The 19,047-nt window shown below is 45.2% G+C and overlaps 1 protein-coding gene across 2 annotated transcripts in view; it reads right to left on the bottom strand.

Annotated features, from left to right (window-relative positions):
• PDS5B (PDS5 cohesin associated factor B) overlaps window positions 1-19,047 on the bottom strand; it is a 268,672-nt gene that overhangs the window by 75,008 nt on the left and 174,617 nt on the right. For both annotated transcript variants that reach the window (XM_077810153.1, XM_077810163.1), the window contains exons 15-18: window positions 18,098-18,146; window positions 16,417-16,556; window positions 16,222-16,337; window positions 1,327-1,432 (exon numbers count right to left, since the gene is read on the bottom strand). In XM_077810153.1, the coding sequence (XP_077666279.1) occupies window positions 1,327-1,432; window positions 16,222-16,337; window positions 16,417-16,556; window positions 18,098-18,146 (411 nt within the window). The remainder of the gene's footprint in view (window positions 1-1,326; window positions 1,433-16,221; window positions 16,338-16,416; window positions 16,557-18,097; window positions 18,147-19,047) is intronic.

Raw genomic sequence — 19,047 nt, 5'->3', positions numbered from 1 at the left:
CAGTAGCCAACTTTCTCAAAATGCAAAAATCGACAGTAAGATCCAGCATCGGGTCCAGTGCACAGGTGTTTCCTTTGGGAAATTGCTCCGACGCGTTTTCACGGACCATGACCTATGACAGGACATGAAGATCCAGGTCTATAAGACAATTGTTCCTACACTCCTCTATGGATGTGAAACCTGGGTGACCTATTGACAGCACCTCAAGAGTTTGGAGAGGTATCACCAACGATGCCTCTGGAAGATCCTTTGCATCAAGTGGCAAGATCGCCGCACTAATGCCAGCATCCTCGCTGAAGCCAATCACTAGCACTGAAGCAATGATCCTCATGCACCAACTTCGCTGGGCTGGACACTGCGTGTGGATGCCAGACTCTCGCCTCCCAAAACAAGTCCTCTACTCTCAGCTCACGCTGGTCAGAGATTCCATGGTCGTCAGAGGAAACGCTACAAAGGCACACTGAAAGCATGTCTTAAGAAAACTGATGTGGACATCGCAAGCTGGGAAGAGCAAACTACCATCTGACCCCAATGGCACCATATCCTCTATCAGGCAGCGGCCTGCTTCGAGAAGCACCTTGCCCTCGAAGCTGAAAAGGTACAGAGGAGGAAGGAAAAAGAAATAACTTCCTCCCAGCAGGCTGCTGGCCTGCCACAAAAATGTCTGTAGCTACTGCAGACAGATTTACAGTTTCAGGATCAGACTCCTGAGTCATCTCAGGACCCATATGTAAATCCATGTAGAGATCATCCTCAAATCGAGGGATCACCAATCAATCAATCCAATCAGTACCTTGATTGACAAGTTATGCAGCAACACAAGACAATACATATGATAAAGGTGAAAATGGTTGCACTAATGATTGCTAGCGTGTGTGTGTGTGTACACAACAGGACAAAGGAATAAAATCAAAAGGTGATGGATGGAAGTGCAGGCAAATGCGCACTCCAATAGCTATAGCTCAGACCTGAACCTCCAAAAGAGAATACTTTCAATTTTAAGATAAATTTTTAAAGAGAATATATAGCACGGTGTATATAAATATCCTCACTACCTTTTATTTACATCATGCATGAAAAAAGGACACAGTAATATTTGAGTATAGTTGTGAAAAGATACTGAGCTTGCAATTATAGTTTCTATTGCTCTATCACTTCATTACTCTATCTAACGTGAAGAGTATGGAAAACATTTTCTTCTGGATAACTGCGGTAAAGCCAACAGTAGCTTAAGAAATTTAGAATAATATATTTTAACAAAGTTATTTTAGAGAATTTTAAAAAAAAGCTATCTTACTGTTCACTGAACAACAAGAGAAAATTTACCTTAAGCAATTCAAGACCTGCTCTGATTGCCTGATCAGTAGGTACACCTTCATCTTCATCATCTGCTGTTCCATCTATAGACTTGTTTACTTGCTTGATAAGGGCACTGAGAAATGGAAAAACATAACGTTGACTCAAATTTACAAATTACTGCAGATTTCAGCAAACACATCCATTTCTAAAACATTAAGTTCAAATCTATTAGAAAGGCACTGTTAATCAGCCTTCCACAAATATCTGATTGCTCTTCCCTAATATATAATTTGAGACGATGGCTCTAATGTAATATTTACACTCACAAAACCGCCTTGTTTACAATAATGAATATATAAGCTGTAAATAAATTACTCTGTTTAAGGGAGACCAATGCGAAGTAAGTGAATAGTTTGAGTGCTACTAGAAAATTAAGTTAGTTAAAATGTTATTTTTCCACTTCAGATTACTGGCTATCATGGTTTCTTAGAACTGATAAACTCAGAGGTTGCTCGTTATTTAGCCTACAGCCAGAATTTTAGGAGATGAGTGGTAAAATAAAATCTATACTTTTTTCTTTCTAAGTGTACATTAAAGATGACAGATACTGTAAAATTGGAAGTAAAGCTTGATTGCTCTTCCTTGCATTACACTTGAAGGGGAGCTGTGATTGCCAGACTAGACACGTTTGGCAATGCAGAGGCAGCTGCTCAGAGACACTCCTGAAAAATATTGTTCGTAATCCCTGGGTTCGCTCTCACAGAAAGGGAGTTTAGGATGACATTTTTTCAAAAACTCAAAATTTTCCTGTTTCCTGACTGGGCCTAGTCAAAACATCCACACAAACATATTACTTCTGGTCGCTCTTAAAAACATATTTGTATTGAAGATGGAGCTGGCAGCAACAGCTATACTTAAGCAGCAGCAACTTCACGTTGCTAAGATGTAGCCATGGTGGTGTGCAAAATGGACTTCCATTTTGAACGATCCCTTGCAAATACTTCTTCCTTCAGCAAGAGTTAGTATGGAAGAGTTTAGGTTTAAACCCCTCATAACTGCATCTTCCAACATCATTTCTGGTTCGCTTCGTACTCTACTTCCTTCAACCTTAGCTCTAGAAACCTTCTGTAAACCTTCTTCTACATGTTGGACATGACCCCACCACTGCAGTTGTCTTTTTCTCAACTGGTTCAAGACTGCAACTTGTTGGGATCACCTAAGTATCTCCTTGTTTATGATTAAATCGAACCGACAGATGTTAATCATAGGACTGGAAGGGACCTCCAGAGGTCATCTAGTCCAGTCCCCTGCACTCATGGCAGGACTAAGTATAATCTAGACCATTCCTGACAGGTGTTTGTCCATCCTGTTCATAAAAATCTCCAATGATGGAAATTCCACAACCCTCCTAGGCAATTTATTCTAAAGCTTAACCACCCTGACAGTTAGGAAGTTTTTCCTAATGTCCAATTTAAACCTTCCTCGCTGTAATTTAAGCCCATTGCTTCTTGTCCTGTCCTCAGAGGTTAAGAACAATTTTTCTCCCTCCTCCTTGTAACAACCTTTTATGTACTTGAAAACTCTTATGTCCCCTCTCAGTCCTCTCTTTTCCAGACTAAACAAACCAAATTTTTAAAAACTTCCCTCATAGATCATGTTCTCTAGACCTTTAATCATTTTTGTTGCTCTTCTCTGGACTTTCTCCAATTTGTCCACCTCTTTCCTGAAATGTGGTGCCCAGAACTGGACACAATACTCCAGCTGAGGCCTAATCAGCACAGAGTAGAGCAGAAAAGACTATTACCTTTTCCGTAACTGGTGTTCGAGATGTGTTGCTCATATCTATTCCACAATAGGTGTGCGTGCTTGCCACGTGCACCGGTGCCAGAAGTTTTCCCCCTAGCAGTACCTGTAAGGGGGAACACCCCTCACAACCCCTGGAGTGGCGTCTGCCTGGCACAGTATAAGGGGAGCTGCACCCTCCCCCCACCCTCAGTTCCTTCTTGCCAGACAACTCTGACAGAGGGAAAGGAGGGTGGGATGTGGAATAGACATGAGGAACACATCTCGAAGAACACCAGTTACGGAAAAGGTAACTGTCTTTTCTTCTTCGAGTGATTGCTCATGTGTATTTGACAATAGGTGATTCTAAGCTATATCTATTGGAAATGGGTAGGAGTTCACAAGTTCCCAAGACAGAGGACAGCCCTGCTGAACCCAGGGTCATCCCTGGTTGAGGAGACAATCGCATAGTGCAAGGTGAACGTCTGAACCGAAGACCACGTGGCGGCCCTACAAATGTCCTGGATGGGGACGTGGGCCACGAAGGCAGCAGAAGAGGCCTGAGCCCGAGTCAAGTGTGCCCTTACAATGGTGGCGGGGGGACACCCACCAGCTCATAGCAGGACCGGATGCAAGAAGTGATCCTACTGGAAAGCCGCTGAGTGGAAATCCGCTGGCCGCTCGCACACTTCGCCGATGCGACAAACAGTTGTGAGGACTTCCTGAACGGCTTGGTCCACTCGAGGTAGAAAGCCAGAGCCCGCCACACATCGAGCGTGTGGAGACCGTGCTCCTCACTGGACACGTGAGGCTTGAGGGCAGAGGACAGACAGAAAAATGCCCTGAACCCATGTGGTAGGTGGAGACCACCTTCGGGAGAAATGCGGGGTGTAGGTGGAGCTGGACCTTGTCCTTATGAAAGACCGTGTATGGCGGCTCAGAGGTCAGGGCCCTGAGCTCCGAGACTCGCCTGGCCGATGTGATTGCAACCAGGAAAGCCACCTTCCACGAGAGGGGAGACCAGGAGCATATGGCCAGCGGTTCAAAAGGGGGCCCCGTGAAACGAGCCAACACCAGGTTTAGGTCCCACTGCGAAAAAGACTGTCCAAACCCTTAAGGAACCAGCCAGTCATAGCATGGGAAAACACTGCGGGCCCTTGCACCGGCGGATAGAAGGCCCATTAGGCTGCCAGGTGCACCTTGACTGACGAGGGCGCCAGGCCCTGGGCCCTCAGGCAGAGGAGGTAATCAAGGATAAGCTGGATCGGGGCAGCCACGGAGTGACACCCTGGTTCGCCTCCCACCTAGAGAACCGGGACCACTTGGCCAAGTAAGTGCAGTGAGTGGAGGGCCGTCTACTTTTGAGGAGGACGCGCTGAACCTATTCTGAGCACACCCTTTCCTCTCCGCCTAACCACTGACCAGCCACGCCATGAGGTGAAGCACCGCTAGGCTGGGATGAAGGCAGCGGCCTTGGTTCTGAGAGAGCAGGTCCGGGTGGAGTGGCAACGGCCACGGTGGAGCTACCACCAGGCCCGTGAGGGTCCTGTACCAATTCTGCCTGGGCCATGCCAGGGCAATCAGGAGGACCTGGGCCTTGCCCGTCTTTATCCTCTCCAGGACCCTGCTGATTAGAGGGAACGGGGGAAAGGAGTAGAGAGGCTGGCCTGACCAGGACAGGAGAAAGGCATTGGAGATAGTGCCCCTCCCCAGGCTCCCCCGGAGCAGAAACGGGGGCATTGCTGGTTCTGCCGAGTCGTGAATAGGTCCACCTGGGGAGTTCCCCACCTGAGGAAGAGTTGGTGGGCCACTTCCAGGTGGAGGGACCACTCGTGTTACGAGGGAAAAATCCCCGCTCAAGCGATCCGCCCTCTCATTCCGGGCGCCCAGTAGCTGGAAGGCCTTCAGGTGGATGTCGTGGGCTATACAGATGTCCCGCAGCCTGAGGGCTTCATGGCAGAAGGCAGAGGATCAGGCTCCGCCTTGCCTGTTGATATAGAACATCAAGGCTGTGTTGTCCTTGAGGACCCTGACTACCTTGCCCTCCAGGTGCGGGTGGAAGACCATGCACGCCAGCCATACCACCCTGAGCTCCTTGACGTTTATATGTAGGGTCAGGTCTTGAGCCAACCACAGGACTTGGGCCTGAAAGTTCTCCACATGCGCCCCCCCCCCCCCCCCCCAGTCCAATGCATCGGACACCAGCTCCAACGAAGGGGTCCTGTCCCTGAATGGGACCCTTTGGAGCATATTGTTTGGGGCGGATCATGACGGTAGGGAGGTGATCAAAGAGTCCAGTGCTGTGAGGACCTTGTCCATCCTGTCCGAGGTCTGGGAGAACTTAGAGGCCTCATCCTGAGTCTGGCGTGATGGACCACATATGTGCATGCCGACATGTGACTCAAGAGTTGCAAGCAAATCATTGTCACTGGGAACCTTGTGACCGAGTTGCTGAGACCTTTCAGGGTCTCTAATCTGTGTGGCAGGAGAGAGGCCCTGGCTGACACTGCGTCCAGGAGCACCCCGATAAACTCTATGTGTTGGACCGGGACTAACGTGGAGGTGGTGTTGTCTACCAACAGGCCCAAGGCAGTGCACATGGACACAAAGAGCGCCACATGATCCCTCACCTGCAACCGGGAGGTGCCCTTGACAAGCCAATTGTCCAGATAGGGAAATATCTGGACCCCCCGCTATCTGAGGTAGGCTGCTACCACCAACATGCATTTTGTAAACACCCTGGGGGCAATAACAGACCAAACGGGAGGACCAGGAATTGGTAATGATTCTGTCCCACCACATAACAGAGGAAGTGCCTGTGCCCCTCGAATATGTGGATGTGGAAGTACGCGTCCTGCAGATCGAGGGCAGCGTACCAGTCCCCGGGATCCAGAGAGGGGATGATGGAGGCCAGGGAGACCAGGTGGAACTTGAGTTTCACCATGTACTGGCTCAGACCTCACAGGTCGAGGATGGGTCTGAGTCCTGCTTTGGCCTTCGGGATGAGGAAATAATGGGAGTAATACCCCATGCCCATGAACTCCTCGGGCACCACCTCTATCGCTCCTAGTCCCAGGAGCCGCCCCACCTCCTGCTCGAGCAGAGCTTCATGGGAGGGTTCCCCCAGGAGGGACGGGGGTGGAGGGTGGTTGGGCGGGGAGGAAGTAAACTGGAGGGTGTAACCCCGGGAGTTGGTGTTGAGGACACATCGGTCCGAGGTTAGCCGCAACCATTCCGGGAGGAAAGCACAGAACTGGTTGGAGAAAGGTAGCTTTATTGGTGGCGGATCCCTGGTAAGGACTGGTGGGGTACCCCCGAGCATCCCGTCAAAAACGCCTTTTCCCTGTCTGCTTGCCCTTGGAGGACCCAGGCTGGGGGGCAGGCCGAGACTGCCTCTGAGGGAGTGAGTCTCTTATAGTCCAGCTGCTTCTTATGGGCGGCCTCATACTTCGGGAGGGCGGCCTGGGGAGGAGTCTGCTGCGGCTTGAACTTAGGTTTTGCTGGAGCCAGGACACAGAGGCCCAAAGTCTGGAGGGTCGTGCGGGAGTCCTTCATGCCATGCAGCCTTGTATCTGTTTCCTCCACAAACAGAGCCTTCCTGTCGAATGGGAGATCCTGCATGGTCGACTGCGCCTTGCTGGACAGCCCAGAGAGCAAGAGCCATGACATCCGTCTCATGGACACCGCAGAGGCCACTGATCGTGCGGCCGTGTCTACAGTATCCGAGGCTGCCTCCGAGAGTCTTTGTTCTTTGGGCTCAGGGCTGGCTGACCCTGCCATTCCCTGTGGTTGACTGACTAGACCACCACCGAGTTGGGTGCCTGGTGGGTATACAGGTACTCATGACCTTTAGTGGGTACAAAGTACTTGCGTTCCACCTTTTTAGAGATGGGGGCCAACGAGGCCGGTGTTTGCCACAGGGCATTTGAAATCTTAGCCACCCCTTCATGAAGAGGCAAGGCCACCCAACCCGGTCACTCCCCCCACCACGGGTACTGCTAGGGGAAAAACTTTCGGCACCGGTGCACATGGCGAGCACGCACACCTATTGTGGAATACACATGAGCAATCACTCGCAAAAGAAGAATTACTTCTCATGTCTTGCTAACAGTCCTGCTAATACATCCCAGAATGATATATGCTTTTTTTACAACTGTGTTACACTGCTGACTCATATTTAGCTTATGATCCACTTTATTTAGCTTATGATCCCTTCCTAGGTGGTCATTTCCCATTCTGCATGTGTGCAACTGATTATTCCTTCCTAAGTGAAGTACTCTGCATTGGTCCCTAGTGAATTTCATCCTATTTACTTCAGTCCATTTCTCCAGTTTATCCAGATCACTTTGAATTTTAATACTATCCTCCAAAGGACTTGGTATCATCCGCAAAACTTTATAAGTGTACTCTCTATGCCATTATCTAAATCATTGATGAAGATATTGAACAGAACCAAACCCAGAACTGATCCCTGCGGGGCCCCACTCATTATGCCCTTTCAATAGGACTGTGACCCACCGATGATTACTCTCTGGGAACAGTTTTCCAACCAGTTATGCACCCACCTTACAGTGTCTCCATCTAGGTTGCATTTCCCTAGTTTGTTCATGAGTAGGTCATGCGAGACAGTATCAAAAGCTTTACTGAAGTCAAGATATACCACGTCTAATGCTTCCCCCATCCACAAGGCTTGTTATTCTGTCAAAGAAAGCTGTCAGGTTGGTTTGAGACTATTTGTTCTTGAAAAATCCATGCTGACTGTTACTTATCACCTTATCTTCTAGATGTTTGAAAAATTGATTGCTTAATTATTTGCTCCATTATCTTTCCAGGTACAGAAGTTAAGCTGACTAGTCTGTAATTCTCCGGATGGTCCTTATTTCCCTTTGCATAGACTGGCATTATATTTGCCCTTTTCCAGTCTTCTGGAATCTCTCCCACCTTCCATGACTTTTCAAAGATAAATCGCTAATAGATCAGATATCTCCTCAGTCAGCTCCTTGAATATTCTAGGATGCATTTCATCAGGCCCCGGTGACTTGAAGACATCTAACTTGCCTTTTTTTCCCTGCCTGTCCTTCCTGAAGAAGCTGTTCCCTTCTATACCAATATTCCAGTAATGCACATTATTGCACCAAGTCAATATGTGATGCCAACTATATCATAGTTGTGTTTATTTACTAGCATTTTGAGTTCTTCCTGATTATTCCTCATACTTCTCACATTAGTATACAGACATCTAAGATACTGATTTGATTTCCTCTCCCCCACTCCCACCCCAGTTCTGTCTGGTCTCTCACTTATCCCTGCTGTAACAGACCCTTCTCCCACATCTCCATGTTTTTTACTTACCTATGGGCTTTGTTCATCTGCCCCCTTCGAACCTAGTTTAAAACCCTCCTCAGGAGGTTAGCCAGTCTATATCCAAATATGCTCTTCCCCTTCCTCGATAGGTGGACCCTATCTCTGCTTAGCAGTCCTTCTTCCTGGAACAGCATCTTGTTGACAAGGAAGCCAAAGCCCTCCTGGCGACACCATCCTCACAGCCAGGCATTCACCTCCAGGATGCATCTGTCTCCAGTGGGGCCCCAACCCTTGATAGGAAGGATCAAAGAGAACACCACCTGCACTCCAACTCCTTCACCCTTACTCCAAGAGCCCTGTAGTCACCTCTGATCTGCTGAGGATCATACCTTGCAGTAACATTAATGCCCACATGGATGAATAGCATGGGGTAGTAGTCAGAGGGCCGGATGATCCACAAGAAGTCCCTCCATAAACATCTCAGATACGGGCCCCTGGCAGGCAGCATACCTCCCACAATGCCATGTCAGAGCTAGATGGTTGCCTATGTCCACCTCAGAAGAGAGTCACCAACCACCACTACCCAATGTTTCCACCTGGGAGTGGTGGCTGCGATCCTCTCAACTTGTGGGTACATGGCTTCTCCTCCTGCACCTTTGGGGGTGATTCCTCATTACTCATTGCCAGACCAGCATATTGGTTTTCCATCACCATGGTGGGTGGGTTGCGAGTAGGGGTGGAGCACTGCCTGCTGCCAGAAGTAACCAGCAGCCAGTATCCTTCCTGTGACAGAACCATATCCTCTTCCTCCGGTGGTGTGACAGCAGTCCTCTGTATCTGGATAGCTTCCTCAGCCTTGGATGTCTCCATATAAATACTCTCGAGGAATTCCTCGTGGGCATGGACGCTCCTCAGCCTAGCCACCTCCTCCTGTACCTCTCCCACATGCTTCCTGAGAGATTCCACCACAAGGCACCTTTCACACTGGATGATCCCCCCAGCCTGGCTTTTTTTCAGTGGGAAACGCAGACCACAGTCTCTGCAAATCCACACCAGGATCTGGGTAGAGGCATCCATGGTTAGGTTGTCTTGTGGATACAGGCGCAGGTGGAGGAGACAGGAGCAGCATTGGCACTGGTGATGAGGCCCTTCCAACTACAGTGATATTATGTCTCCCTCCCACAAAGTCCCTCTCAAACTTCTAAAATGCCCTAACTTTTAAACAATGAAAACTGTTTAGTTTCCTCACTTCAGCTGTTTTTAACAGACATGTTTCTGCTCCATGTAACAGCTCTCATCACTACCATGTTGAACACCTATATTTTAGTTGTCACCCAGACATCCCACAAACTAAACAGAAGCCTTTGAAAACACTGAAAGAGGAGGTTACTTCCTGTAACTGGAGGTGCTTCGAGATGTGTGGTCCCTATTTGGATTCCGGATGTGGGTGTGCATGCGCGTCATGCACCAGAGCTGTAACTGTTTGTGCCCATTGACCCGCACAACCACCCGTGAGTCGGCTGCGTGGTGCATTGACGCTCCTCCAGGTCCCTCTTACCAGCAAGTAACAGAACCTGCAGTAGAGAGGATGGAAGGTGAGTACTGGAATCCAAATAGGGACCACAAATCTTGAACCACTTCCAATTACAGCAAGTAACCTCCTCTTTGTCTTTGAGTGATGGTCCCTATTTGGATTCCAGACATGGGTGAGCAGCAAGCAGTGCTCAGAGTGGAGATGGGTGCGAGGACTCACAAGAAGTCATAGGTTGTAACACACAGTGTGGCTCACTGTTGCATCTGCCACCGCTGCTGGGATGATGGCATAATGAGCAGTAAAGGTGTGGATGGAGGACCACATGGCTGCTTTACAAATGTCTTGACACCGCATCTCTGCGAGAAAGGCCGACATGCACCCAATGAGAGTACAGTGTGCCGTGACTCCCACTGATCTCAGGTCCCACAGTTTCTGCACTTTTTCACAGCTCTTCCAGCATTAGCTGCAGTTGGTAAGTAGGCTCTCCAAATAAGGAAATATAATTTGCATACTCTAGATCCGCTACAGATGCATTTTTAATTTTACAGCTGTACTTTGATGTCAGTCAGCTTTGCTATCACATGGAGTATCAGAACATTAAACAACATAGGCAAAAACACATCCTCCAGGTGTACTCCTGGTTCTACTGAAAACCAGTCTGTAATACAAACATTTAGCTGTGTGAGGGTCAATGGATCACTATATAGTTTCTCTACTAGGGATGGTAAGTCCTCAGACGCCCCATACTGGCGGAACAGTATCCACAGTGCTCACTGATGCAGCAGAAGTGGCTGCAAAGTCTACAAATGTGATGCCACTTCCTGTTGTCACTTTAGTTGTTTTTCAATAACATTCTGCAGAGCATTTATAGCATGGACTGTAGATTGACCTATATGGAAACCATACTGGTTGTCCCTCATTTTTGGGTTCAGACACTATTCCAGTCAATTTAGTAGACACCTTCCTTGGGACTGACAGCAGTGTTATTCCCCTATAATTTGAGCAAGATGATTTTTTCCTTTTTTTGAAAAAAAAGGAATGATGCAGATCCTTTTCCAATCTTCTGAAATATGACTGGTTTCTCAAACTTAAGATAACTCTTTGAAGCCAGTGAACTAAATCTGAGCCTCCACTCTTTAGCAAATCTGATGAAATATTGTCAACACCGGCTGCTTGCTTTTCTTAACTGCTTGACTCCAAGTGTCATATTCTTTAATGTCACCTGTTTTCTAGAGTGTTCATTAAGATATAGTTTACACCATACTAATTATGATAATTCTGACAGGCCCCGGACTGCTTGTTCAAGACATTTCTTTTTCCTCTATTGCCCATTTCCTCCTCTCATCACTGACACAAGAGAAAGTTACTCATCTTGTGCAGTAAAGGAGGTTCTTCGAGATGTGTGTGTCCCTGTGAGTGCTCCACTTTAGGCGTCCGTGCATCCCTGTGCTTGTAATCACAGAGTTATGGTAGCAGTGCCCGACTGGGTTGCACTTGCGCGGTCTCTGTCTTGTACTGCTTCAGGTGGTTAACTGGCAGTGTGTGACCAACCTCCCCCGCCCCCCTCCACCACCCCCACCCCCGGTGTTCTCGCTCTACTGCAGAGCTTAGTACTAAACTCCAAAGTAGAGGGGAGGAGGAAGGGTAGTGGAGCACTCACATCTCAAAGAATGTCCTTTACTGCACAAGGTGAGTAACTTTCTCCTCTTCTTCGAGTGATATCCCCATGGGTGGTCCACTTTGGTGACTTCAGAGCAGTGCCCTCTGGTGGAAGGAGACAGTTGAAGTCATAGCAGATGACAGCACAGTGTGACTGAACAGGGTATCGGAAGATGCATGTTGTTACAAAGCATAATGCTGGGTAAATGCATGGGGTGAGGCCCAGGTTGTAGCACTACAGATTTCTGTGATGGGAACATTGTTAAGAAACAATATAGAGGCTAATAGGGCTCTGGTACAATGCGTGCGGATCCCCATAGGGGGTTGTCGGTCATGCCAGAAATAAAGTTTTATGCAGTCTGATATCCATTTGGATAGCCATTGTTTGGATATGGGGGTTGCCTTTTGATCATTTGGAGATTGCGACTAACAGTTTTGGAGACTTGCAAAAAGATTTTGTTCCATCAGTGTAGAAGGCTATAGCCCTGAGGACATCCAAGGAGCGTAATCTCGACTGTCATCTATCCACATGTGGTTTGGGGAAAAGTGTTGGGAAGTGGATTGTTTGGTTGAGGTGAAAGGATGAAGCAACTTTAGGCAGAAACTTGGGATGTAGTCTGAGGCAGTGGTTCTCAAAGCCGGTCTGCCGCTTGTTCAGGGAAAGCCCCTGGCGGGCCGGACCAGTTTGTTTACATGCCACATCGGCAGGTTTGGTCGATTGTGGCTCCCACTGGCCGCGGTTCACCGCTCCAGGCCAATAGGGGTTGCAGGAAGGGTGGCCAGCACGTCCCTTGGCCTGCACTGCTTCCTGCAGCCCCCATCGGCCTGGAGCGGCAAACCGCGGCCAGTGGGAGCCGCGATTGGTCGAACCTGCAGACGCGGCAGGTAAACAAACCGGTCCGGCCTGCCAGGGGTTTTCCCTGAACAAGTGGCGGACCGGCTTTGAGAACCACTGGTCTGAGGGATACTTTATCTTTGAAAATGATTATTTAAGGTGGATCAGCCATGAGAGTTCCCAGTTCTCCCACCCTCCTGGTATATATAATGGCCACTAGGAATGCAACCTTCATGGAAAGGTGTAGCAGGGAGCTTGTAGCCATGGGCTCAAATGGATGGGGGTGAGGGTGTGGAGGACTCAGTTGAAGTCCCATGGTGGATTAGGATTTCGAACTTTCGGGTAGGAATTAGAGAGGCCCTTAAGAAAGCATTTAGTAAGCGGGTGTGTAAAAGAGAATCCATCTACTTTGTGATGGAACACCGTGATAGCCCACCTGTTTTAGTTCTAGCAAGTAATCTAGAATGAGAGGTAAGGGGGCTGACATAGGTGTGGCCTGTTTGCATTGGCACCATGAGTCGAATCACCTCCACTTATGTATGAGAGTCAGGTAGTTGTTCTCCGGCTGTTTAACAAGATGTTTTGTATTTTTGCGGAACATGTCATTTCAAATCTTGAGAGCCATGCAGTAACCACACTTTGAGATGGAAGTCTTTGGGGATCCGAATGGATGATGTCTTGCAATAGCAGCCAAGGTAGAAGTAGGTGTATACGTGGTTAACAGACTGCTATGTGGAGAAGGTAAGGATACCATGTCTGTCGCGACCATGTGGGGGCTATTAAGATCACTCTGGATCTGTCTTGTCTGATCTTGTGAAGCATGTGGACTAAGATGGGGGTGGGACGGAAGGCATATAGGAGGTGAGCATTCCACTTGATGAGGAAGGCATCATCCAGAGTGTGTGGACCGAGTGCTGCCCTGGGGGCATTTGGTATTTTGTTCAGTTGCAAAAAGATCTATTGTTGGAAATCCACAAGTCCAAAAAAATGTTTAGGAGTACACATATATTAAACTCCCACATCGGTGTGTGACTGGAGTGCACGATGTCCACAGTAGGTGACATCATTAGCAGAAGGGGTGTCGAGGTACTCGGTACCGACTGTTTAGTCGTGTCCGGTGGTATCACAGCATGGGGTTTCATTTTCCCTTTGGTGCCTGTGTCCGAGCTCAGTTGCTTGACGGCTTTAATTTTCTTGGTACCAATGGTGCCGGAAGATGCCACTGTTTCGGCCGTTGACATGGCGGTGTGGTCGGCACTCGGAGTGTTTGCCCATTAGCGGAGTGCCTTTTCTTGACCAACTCCAATGTTGGGGATGTGGTAACCTGGTTTTTTGCTGCCTTCTCAGCAGACTGATTGGGAGCCAGGGCAATGGAAGGAGAGCCCTTGTCAGAGGCTGCTTTTGGCAATTTCTGGCCAGGTGGGGTGCGTACCTCAGGCTTATACGCTGGGCAGACACACTTCTCCATGAAGACAAGTTTAAGTTGGAGCTCTCTTGCCTTTCTGGTGCTTTCAGATTGTGACAGTGTGAGCACTTCTGTGGTATGTGTCTTGCCAAGACACCGGACATACTGAGAGTACCCATCAGAGAGAGATAGAAAGCCTGCACGTACTGCAGCATTTGAAACCTGGGGAGCCAGGCATGTCCCTCGGGGAGCATACTCTCTCCATAATGGAGCAAGGCATGAATATTGTGCTGCACTGGTGGAAAAAAAGAAACCTACAGCCCTCCCTATGAGGAGAAAATAAAAATGCTTTTTTGAACAAAAAAGGACAGGGATAAAGTACTAACAACTAACTATTCTAATTGAAAACTATGCCAGGTATTCTCACCAGGCTTTTACTGAAAGCCCCTGAAAATCGTTCAGAAATTTCAGGAGAAAAAGCACAGCAAAACAATATATTTTTCCCCTATGTCAAAAAATTCTTACAACCATTTCTTTCATAAAACTCTAGCACCTGCATGTTTTGGAACAGGCGATCTGAAGTTTGGCAAGAGAGTCACTCTGGAGTCAGTGAAGTGCTTTTATGTTGACTCTGAAAATTTGAAGAAACCTGGCCAAGTCTGAGAACTGCCACTTCCACATGCTCAGAGGATTGCAGGTAAATTCTCTGAACATTCTGTCGGCACCAAGCATGCTTCACACCAGGGTTGCAGAGACTGCTGGGCTGGTCTACACTAAAGCTGTAAGTTGACCTAAGAGACGCTACTTCAGTTACGAAAGTTACGTAACTGAAGTCAACGTAATTTAGGCCGACTTACAGCAGTGTCTACACTGCACTGTGCCTACAGGAGACGCTCTCCTGCCAACTTCTACCTCTCAGTGACGTGGAGTACAGATGTTGATGGGAGAGCACTCTGCCATTGACTTAGCTTGTCTTCACCAGATGAGCTAAATTGACACAACAGCACTGATTGCAGCAGTGCTGATTTATCCATAAACATAGACAAGCCTTGAGAATGGCCTTTCCTGCAATTACTTATCAAGCACCAAAACTGACAACAGGGAGATAGTCTCTCCTGTGCTCTCGATACCCTGTGCTCGCACCCAGACAGCATGAAGGAGGAAAAGAAAGCAGTCTGACTCAAATGAAGAGGGGCGAGGAGCAGAGGGGAGCCAAATCCAGGCTGTCTTGCAAATTGCTGTGCTATCTGCTGACAAAGCCTACTACTGCTACCAGTTATTCCATTAGGACAAGTAGTAAAGGTCTGTGATGTGAATCTAAAGGCCCCAAGCCTGCTAATAACCCACATAGAGCTCAATATGGTTACCAATTACACAATTATAGGTTATAGAATTCTGTTTGTTCAGTTTGCCTTCTAAAAGAAATTAGGAAATTGCATACAAAAACCAACTACCTCAAAGACTGTTAAGGTTGAAAAGTAAACACTCAAAAGTTACGAATTGGGAGAATTAAGACAGTCTGTACAATCTTAGTTCTGCATTTCTTTGTGCCTCAATATTATGATAGATTTCAATTACACGATCATATACTGATCTTTCCACAGGACCCCTGCCTTATTCAGTGCACAAGACACATGGTGATCAGGGAATGAATTAGGGTTGTGTAGTGACTGAGGCTGCAGGACTCCTACTTCTTTGCTGCAGAAGTTGGAAAGTATGTACAGAATGAGGCAGGTGAACGTGGGAAAAGGAAGTTCAATATATATGTCTAGTGAGCTGTAGCTCACGAAAGCTTATGCTCAAATAAATTTGTTAGTCTCTAAGGTGCCACAAGTACTCCTTTTATTTTTGTGAATACAGACTAACACGGCTGCTACTCTGAAAGAAATATTTCTGTTTGTAATGAACTACATGAATATTATTACAGTTAATTAAAATGTGCATGTTTTCTATTGCATTTATGATTGTTCATACTTACAATATGACAGGTTTTTTGGAAAGGACATACAATTAACTGGTTCTAATAATTACAAAGAAAACAAGAAATCCAATCCAACTTTTCCACTCTTTTCAGATAGGTTGATTCTAAAATAATCTTTTCAGGACCTGTCCAGAGACTGAGATAAGACCATGCGGGCAACAAAGATTTTGGTGTAGATTTTTAAATGGAATAATGTCAGTGGTTCGGCTATTTTCAATGTTGAATGAAATGGAAAAAGTAAACAAACAGTACAAATGCTGAAAAATTTAATTTAAAACAGTTTTAATCTATGATGTTACTAATAATAGATACAATAATACAGTATATAAAAATACTTTAATCTGATTGTGTCTTGTTGACAAGCCACTATTTACATCTCAAAGCTTCGATTAGTTTATCTGCAACCCAATCAAAATACATACCTGATTGATTCTGTATCAATGTGCACAGGGGCTATCCTCTCCAGAAGAAACTTAATCATTTCCAGGAAAGGGTTTGTAGGTTGTTTGGGATTGCCCAACTTCTTTGTAATTTCTCGCTGCAATATATATTTGAAATAGGTTAATAACCAATTTAGTTACCAAAACATCATCAAATATTCTGAAAGCTATTCTTACCACACATCCTTCAGCCTGCTTGCAAGAACATGATGGGCTAACAAGCATTTCTAACTGGTTTCTAATTTTCTCATCATCTTCCAGAACTTGTGTGAACTTCTTCATGAAATCCTGAGCCTTACCAGGATCTGGCAAGTTTCCTTTAAATATTAAAAATCTTCAAATTAGTATCAACTTGGCAAATTTTAAATTTTTAACCAAATGTTTACTTGCTTGATAAAAGCACTGAAGAGGAAAAACAGAATGAAGCCTCAGATTTCATACTGCTGATTTTAACTAAAATGTCCATTTCTAAAACTCTTCCCCCTGTGCTCTCAGCCTCTTCTCTTTGCTTCCCTCATCGAACCCACACCAAACAGCTCTCTCTCCTTGCTGCCGCCTGAGGCTTCTCTATTCTGCTGGTAATACAAAGAGCTAGGGCAGAAATGGTGATGGGCCAGCATTTGACCTATAGAAACTTTATTACTAGGGAGATGTAGATCAGGAACAACACAGCAAGGCTGGTACTTACTAAAAATACAAAATGTATTTACACAACCTGATCTTATCCAATTTACATATCACTTACATATAAACATGGAGCCTCACATTGCCATTTTAACAAAGTTACTTTTCCACTAGCCCTACACTTTATGACGAGATCTTTAGTGTCGAAAAAAGTTTGAGAAGCCCTTCCTTAGACAGTAAATAGAAGATTACTGAATATAAATAAAAAAAATACCCCCCCCCCCCCCCCCAGTCTTTTAGCAATGGCAGCATTTAATACTAATCAGCATACTTTTTCTGCTGGTACATTAAGGAATGGGTGACAACGACAACAAGGGTAGAAGACCAATACACGCCTGTTAAAGCTAATAGTAAGCAATCTTTCTTAGACAATTTCATATGAAAATATTTATTCTGAAAATTACATAACCTAGAACTGAAGGAAACAAGAAGTTACAAACTGACCATCCCTCCTACCATGGAGGAAAAAAAGATTCAAGAGAAGGCTAAAGGCAAACAATAGAAACTTCTATCATGCGCTAAATTCTTCCACAAATGGCATACTTTATGTGAAGCCTTTGTTATTTGAACCAGCTTGGATAAAAATAATTCATGATTTAAGATAAATTTAAAAAATAATTTTAAACTAAAATTTTTATTGTATGTTTATGTTCTCCAGTTCTTTACTTTCTTATGTTTCTTTAACTAGTTTCTTTTTGGAAGAATTTCAGATTTTACATAAAGGTTTGCTCTTGTAAGAAGTCTCACATTTAAAATGATCATCTACACCAAAAAACAAGTTCCTTTGGTTCATGAACATCTGTTGTGGTCAGAACACACGTTCAATACAAAACTTAAGCAAACAGCCAGTGTTAAATCTGCAGCCAACAGCACCTTCTAATATATTTTGTGTGCTACTATAAATGCTACAGGACAAGTTGTTTACTTGTGTCATCCATATCATCCGACTATTTTACTGTAATCTCTAGAAATGTTGTCAAAGTGTGAGAAAATATCAGTACCATGTAACTAGTTCTGTGATTTGCCTTGATGATCCCTCTCATTGAAAAAACAAAGTAAAATGCAAAGTTTGCTGTAAAAAGTTTACAGGCTAATGTACCAAATATTTGAAAACCAGGAAACATCATATTTCAATTCTAATTTTTAACAGCATAAAATATTTAATCAGACTTACTTGTAATGACCATCACTTTTGAGAATATAGCTTTACTGCTGGCATCTGTCTGAAAATCACAAAATAAGAAAAATCTGTTTGAAGTGAAGACTTGACATTATATGCTAGCAAATGCACACAGTGTGAGCCCAATTCTGAAAGGCTATATAATCAGAACCAGACTTATTACTAATGCTGGGTAATACCCCAGTATATTAAATGCAAAAAAAATGATATCAGTATTAGATGTTTAATCGCAAAGTCAAAGTTTAAAGTTTTAATTTAATAGTACTACACCCTCATGGCATATTATGGATATATTTAGAAAATCATTTAATAGTTTAACTAGTAATAAAAATATTTTATGAACAATGAAAATGAGCTGTTTGTATAAGAAACATTACATTTAATTACCTTTTGTATTTAAATCTAATCTTAATGCTGCATTCACAGTTTTTTGCATTTTATTATCTTAGGGATTTTGTTTTTAACTGCTTCTAAAATAAATAAATAGTATATAAATAATGCCAGCTGAAGTTTGTTTCTCACTACAATGAATGAAGCACATTCATACCATAGCTGTCGCACTGTTTAACTGAAGGGGCTTTTTTTGTTGTGTGTTTTTGCGAGGCAGAGGAACAAGAGTGACTAACAGTACAGCAACACAACTGTAAAAGCAACCATCAACACCACCTGCAATAGCAAGGAGTAGAAATGTATTTCTGGAGGACTATGCTATTTGTATTTTACTGAGACATTTACAGTCCCCTTCACACTAAACATCCCAATAACTACAAATAAGTATGTCATACCTAGCAAAAAAAATGTGCATGTGAGGTCAGAAAAGGAGAATGCAGTTTTTCATTCACTAATGACTCAAATGTTGGAGGAGGACTTTAAACTCCACATAAAGGTATTTCAAACTAAGAACTTTGCTAGGTATGAGGAGTGAGGGACAGAAAGGAGAATGT

This window comes from Eretmochelys imbricata, chromosome 1 (genome assembly GCF_965152235.1).
Source record: "Eretmochelys imbricata isolate rEreImb1 chromosome 1, rEreImb1.hap1, whole genome shotgun sequence".
NCBI lineage: Eukaryota > Metazoa > Chordata > Testudines > Cheloniidae > Eretmochelys > Eretmochelys imbricata.
Note: the sequence above shows the minus strand (reverse complement) of the source record. Positions and strands in the feature narration are given on the sequence as shown.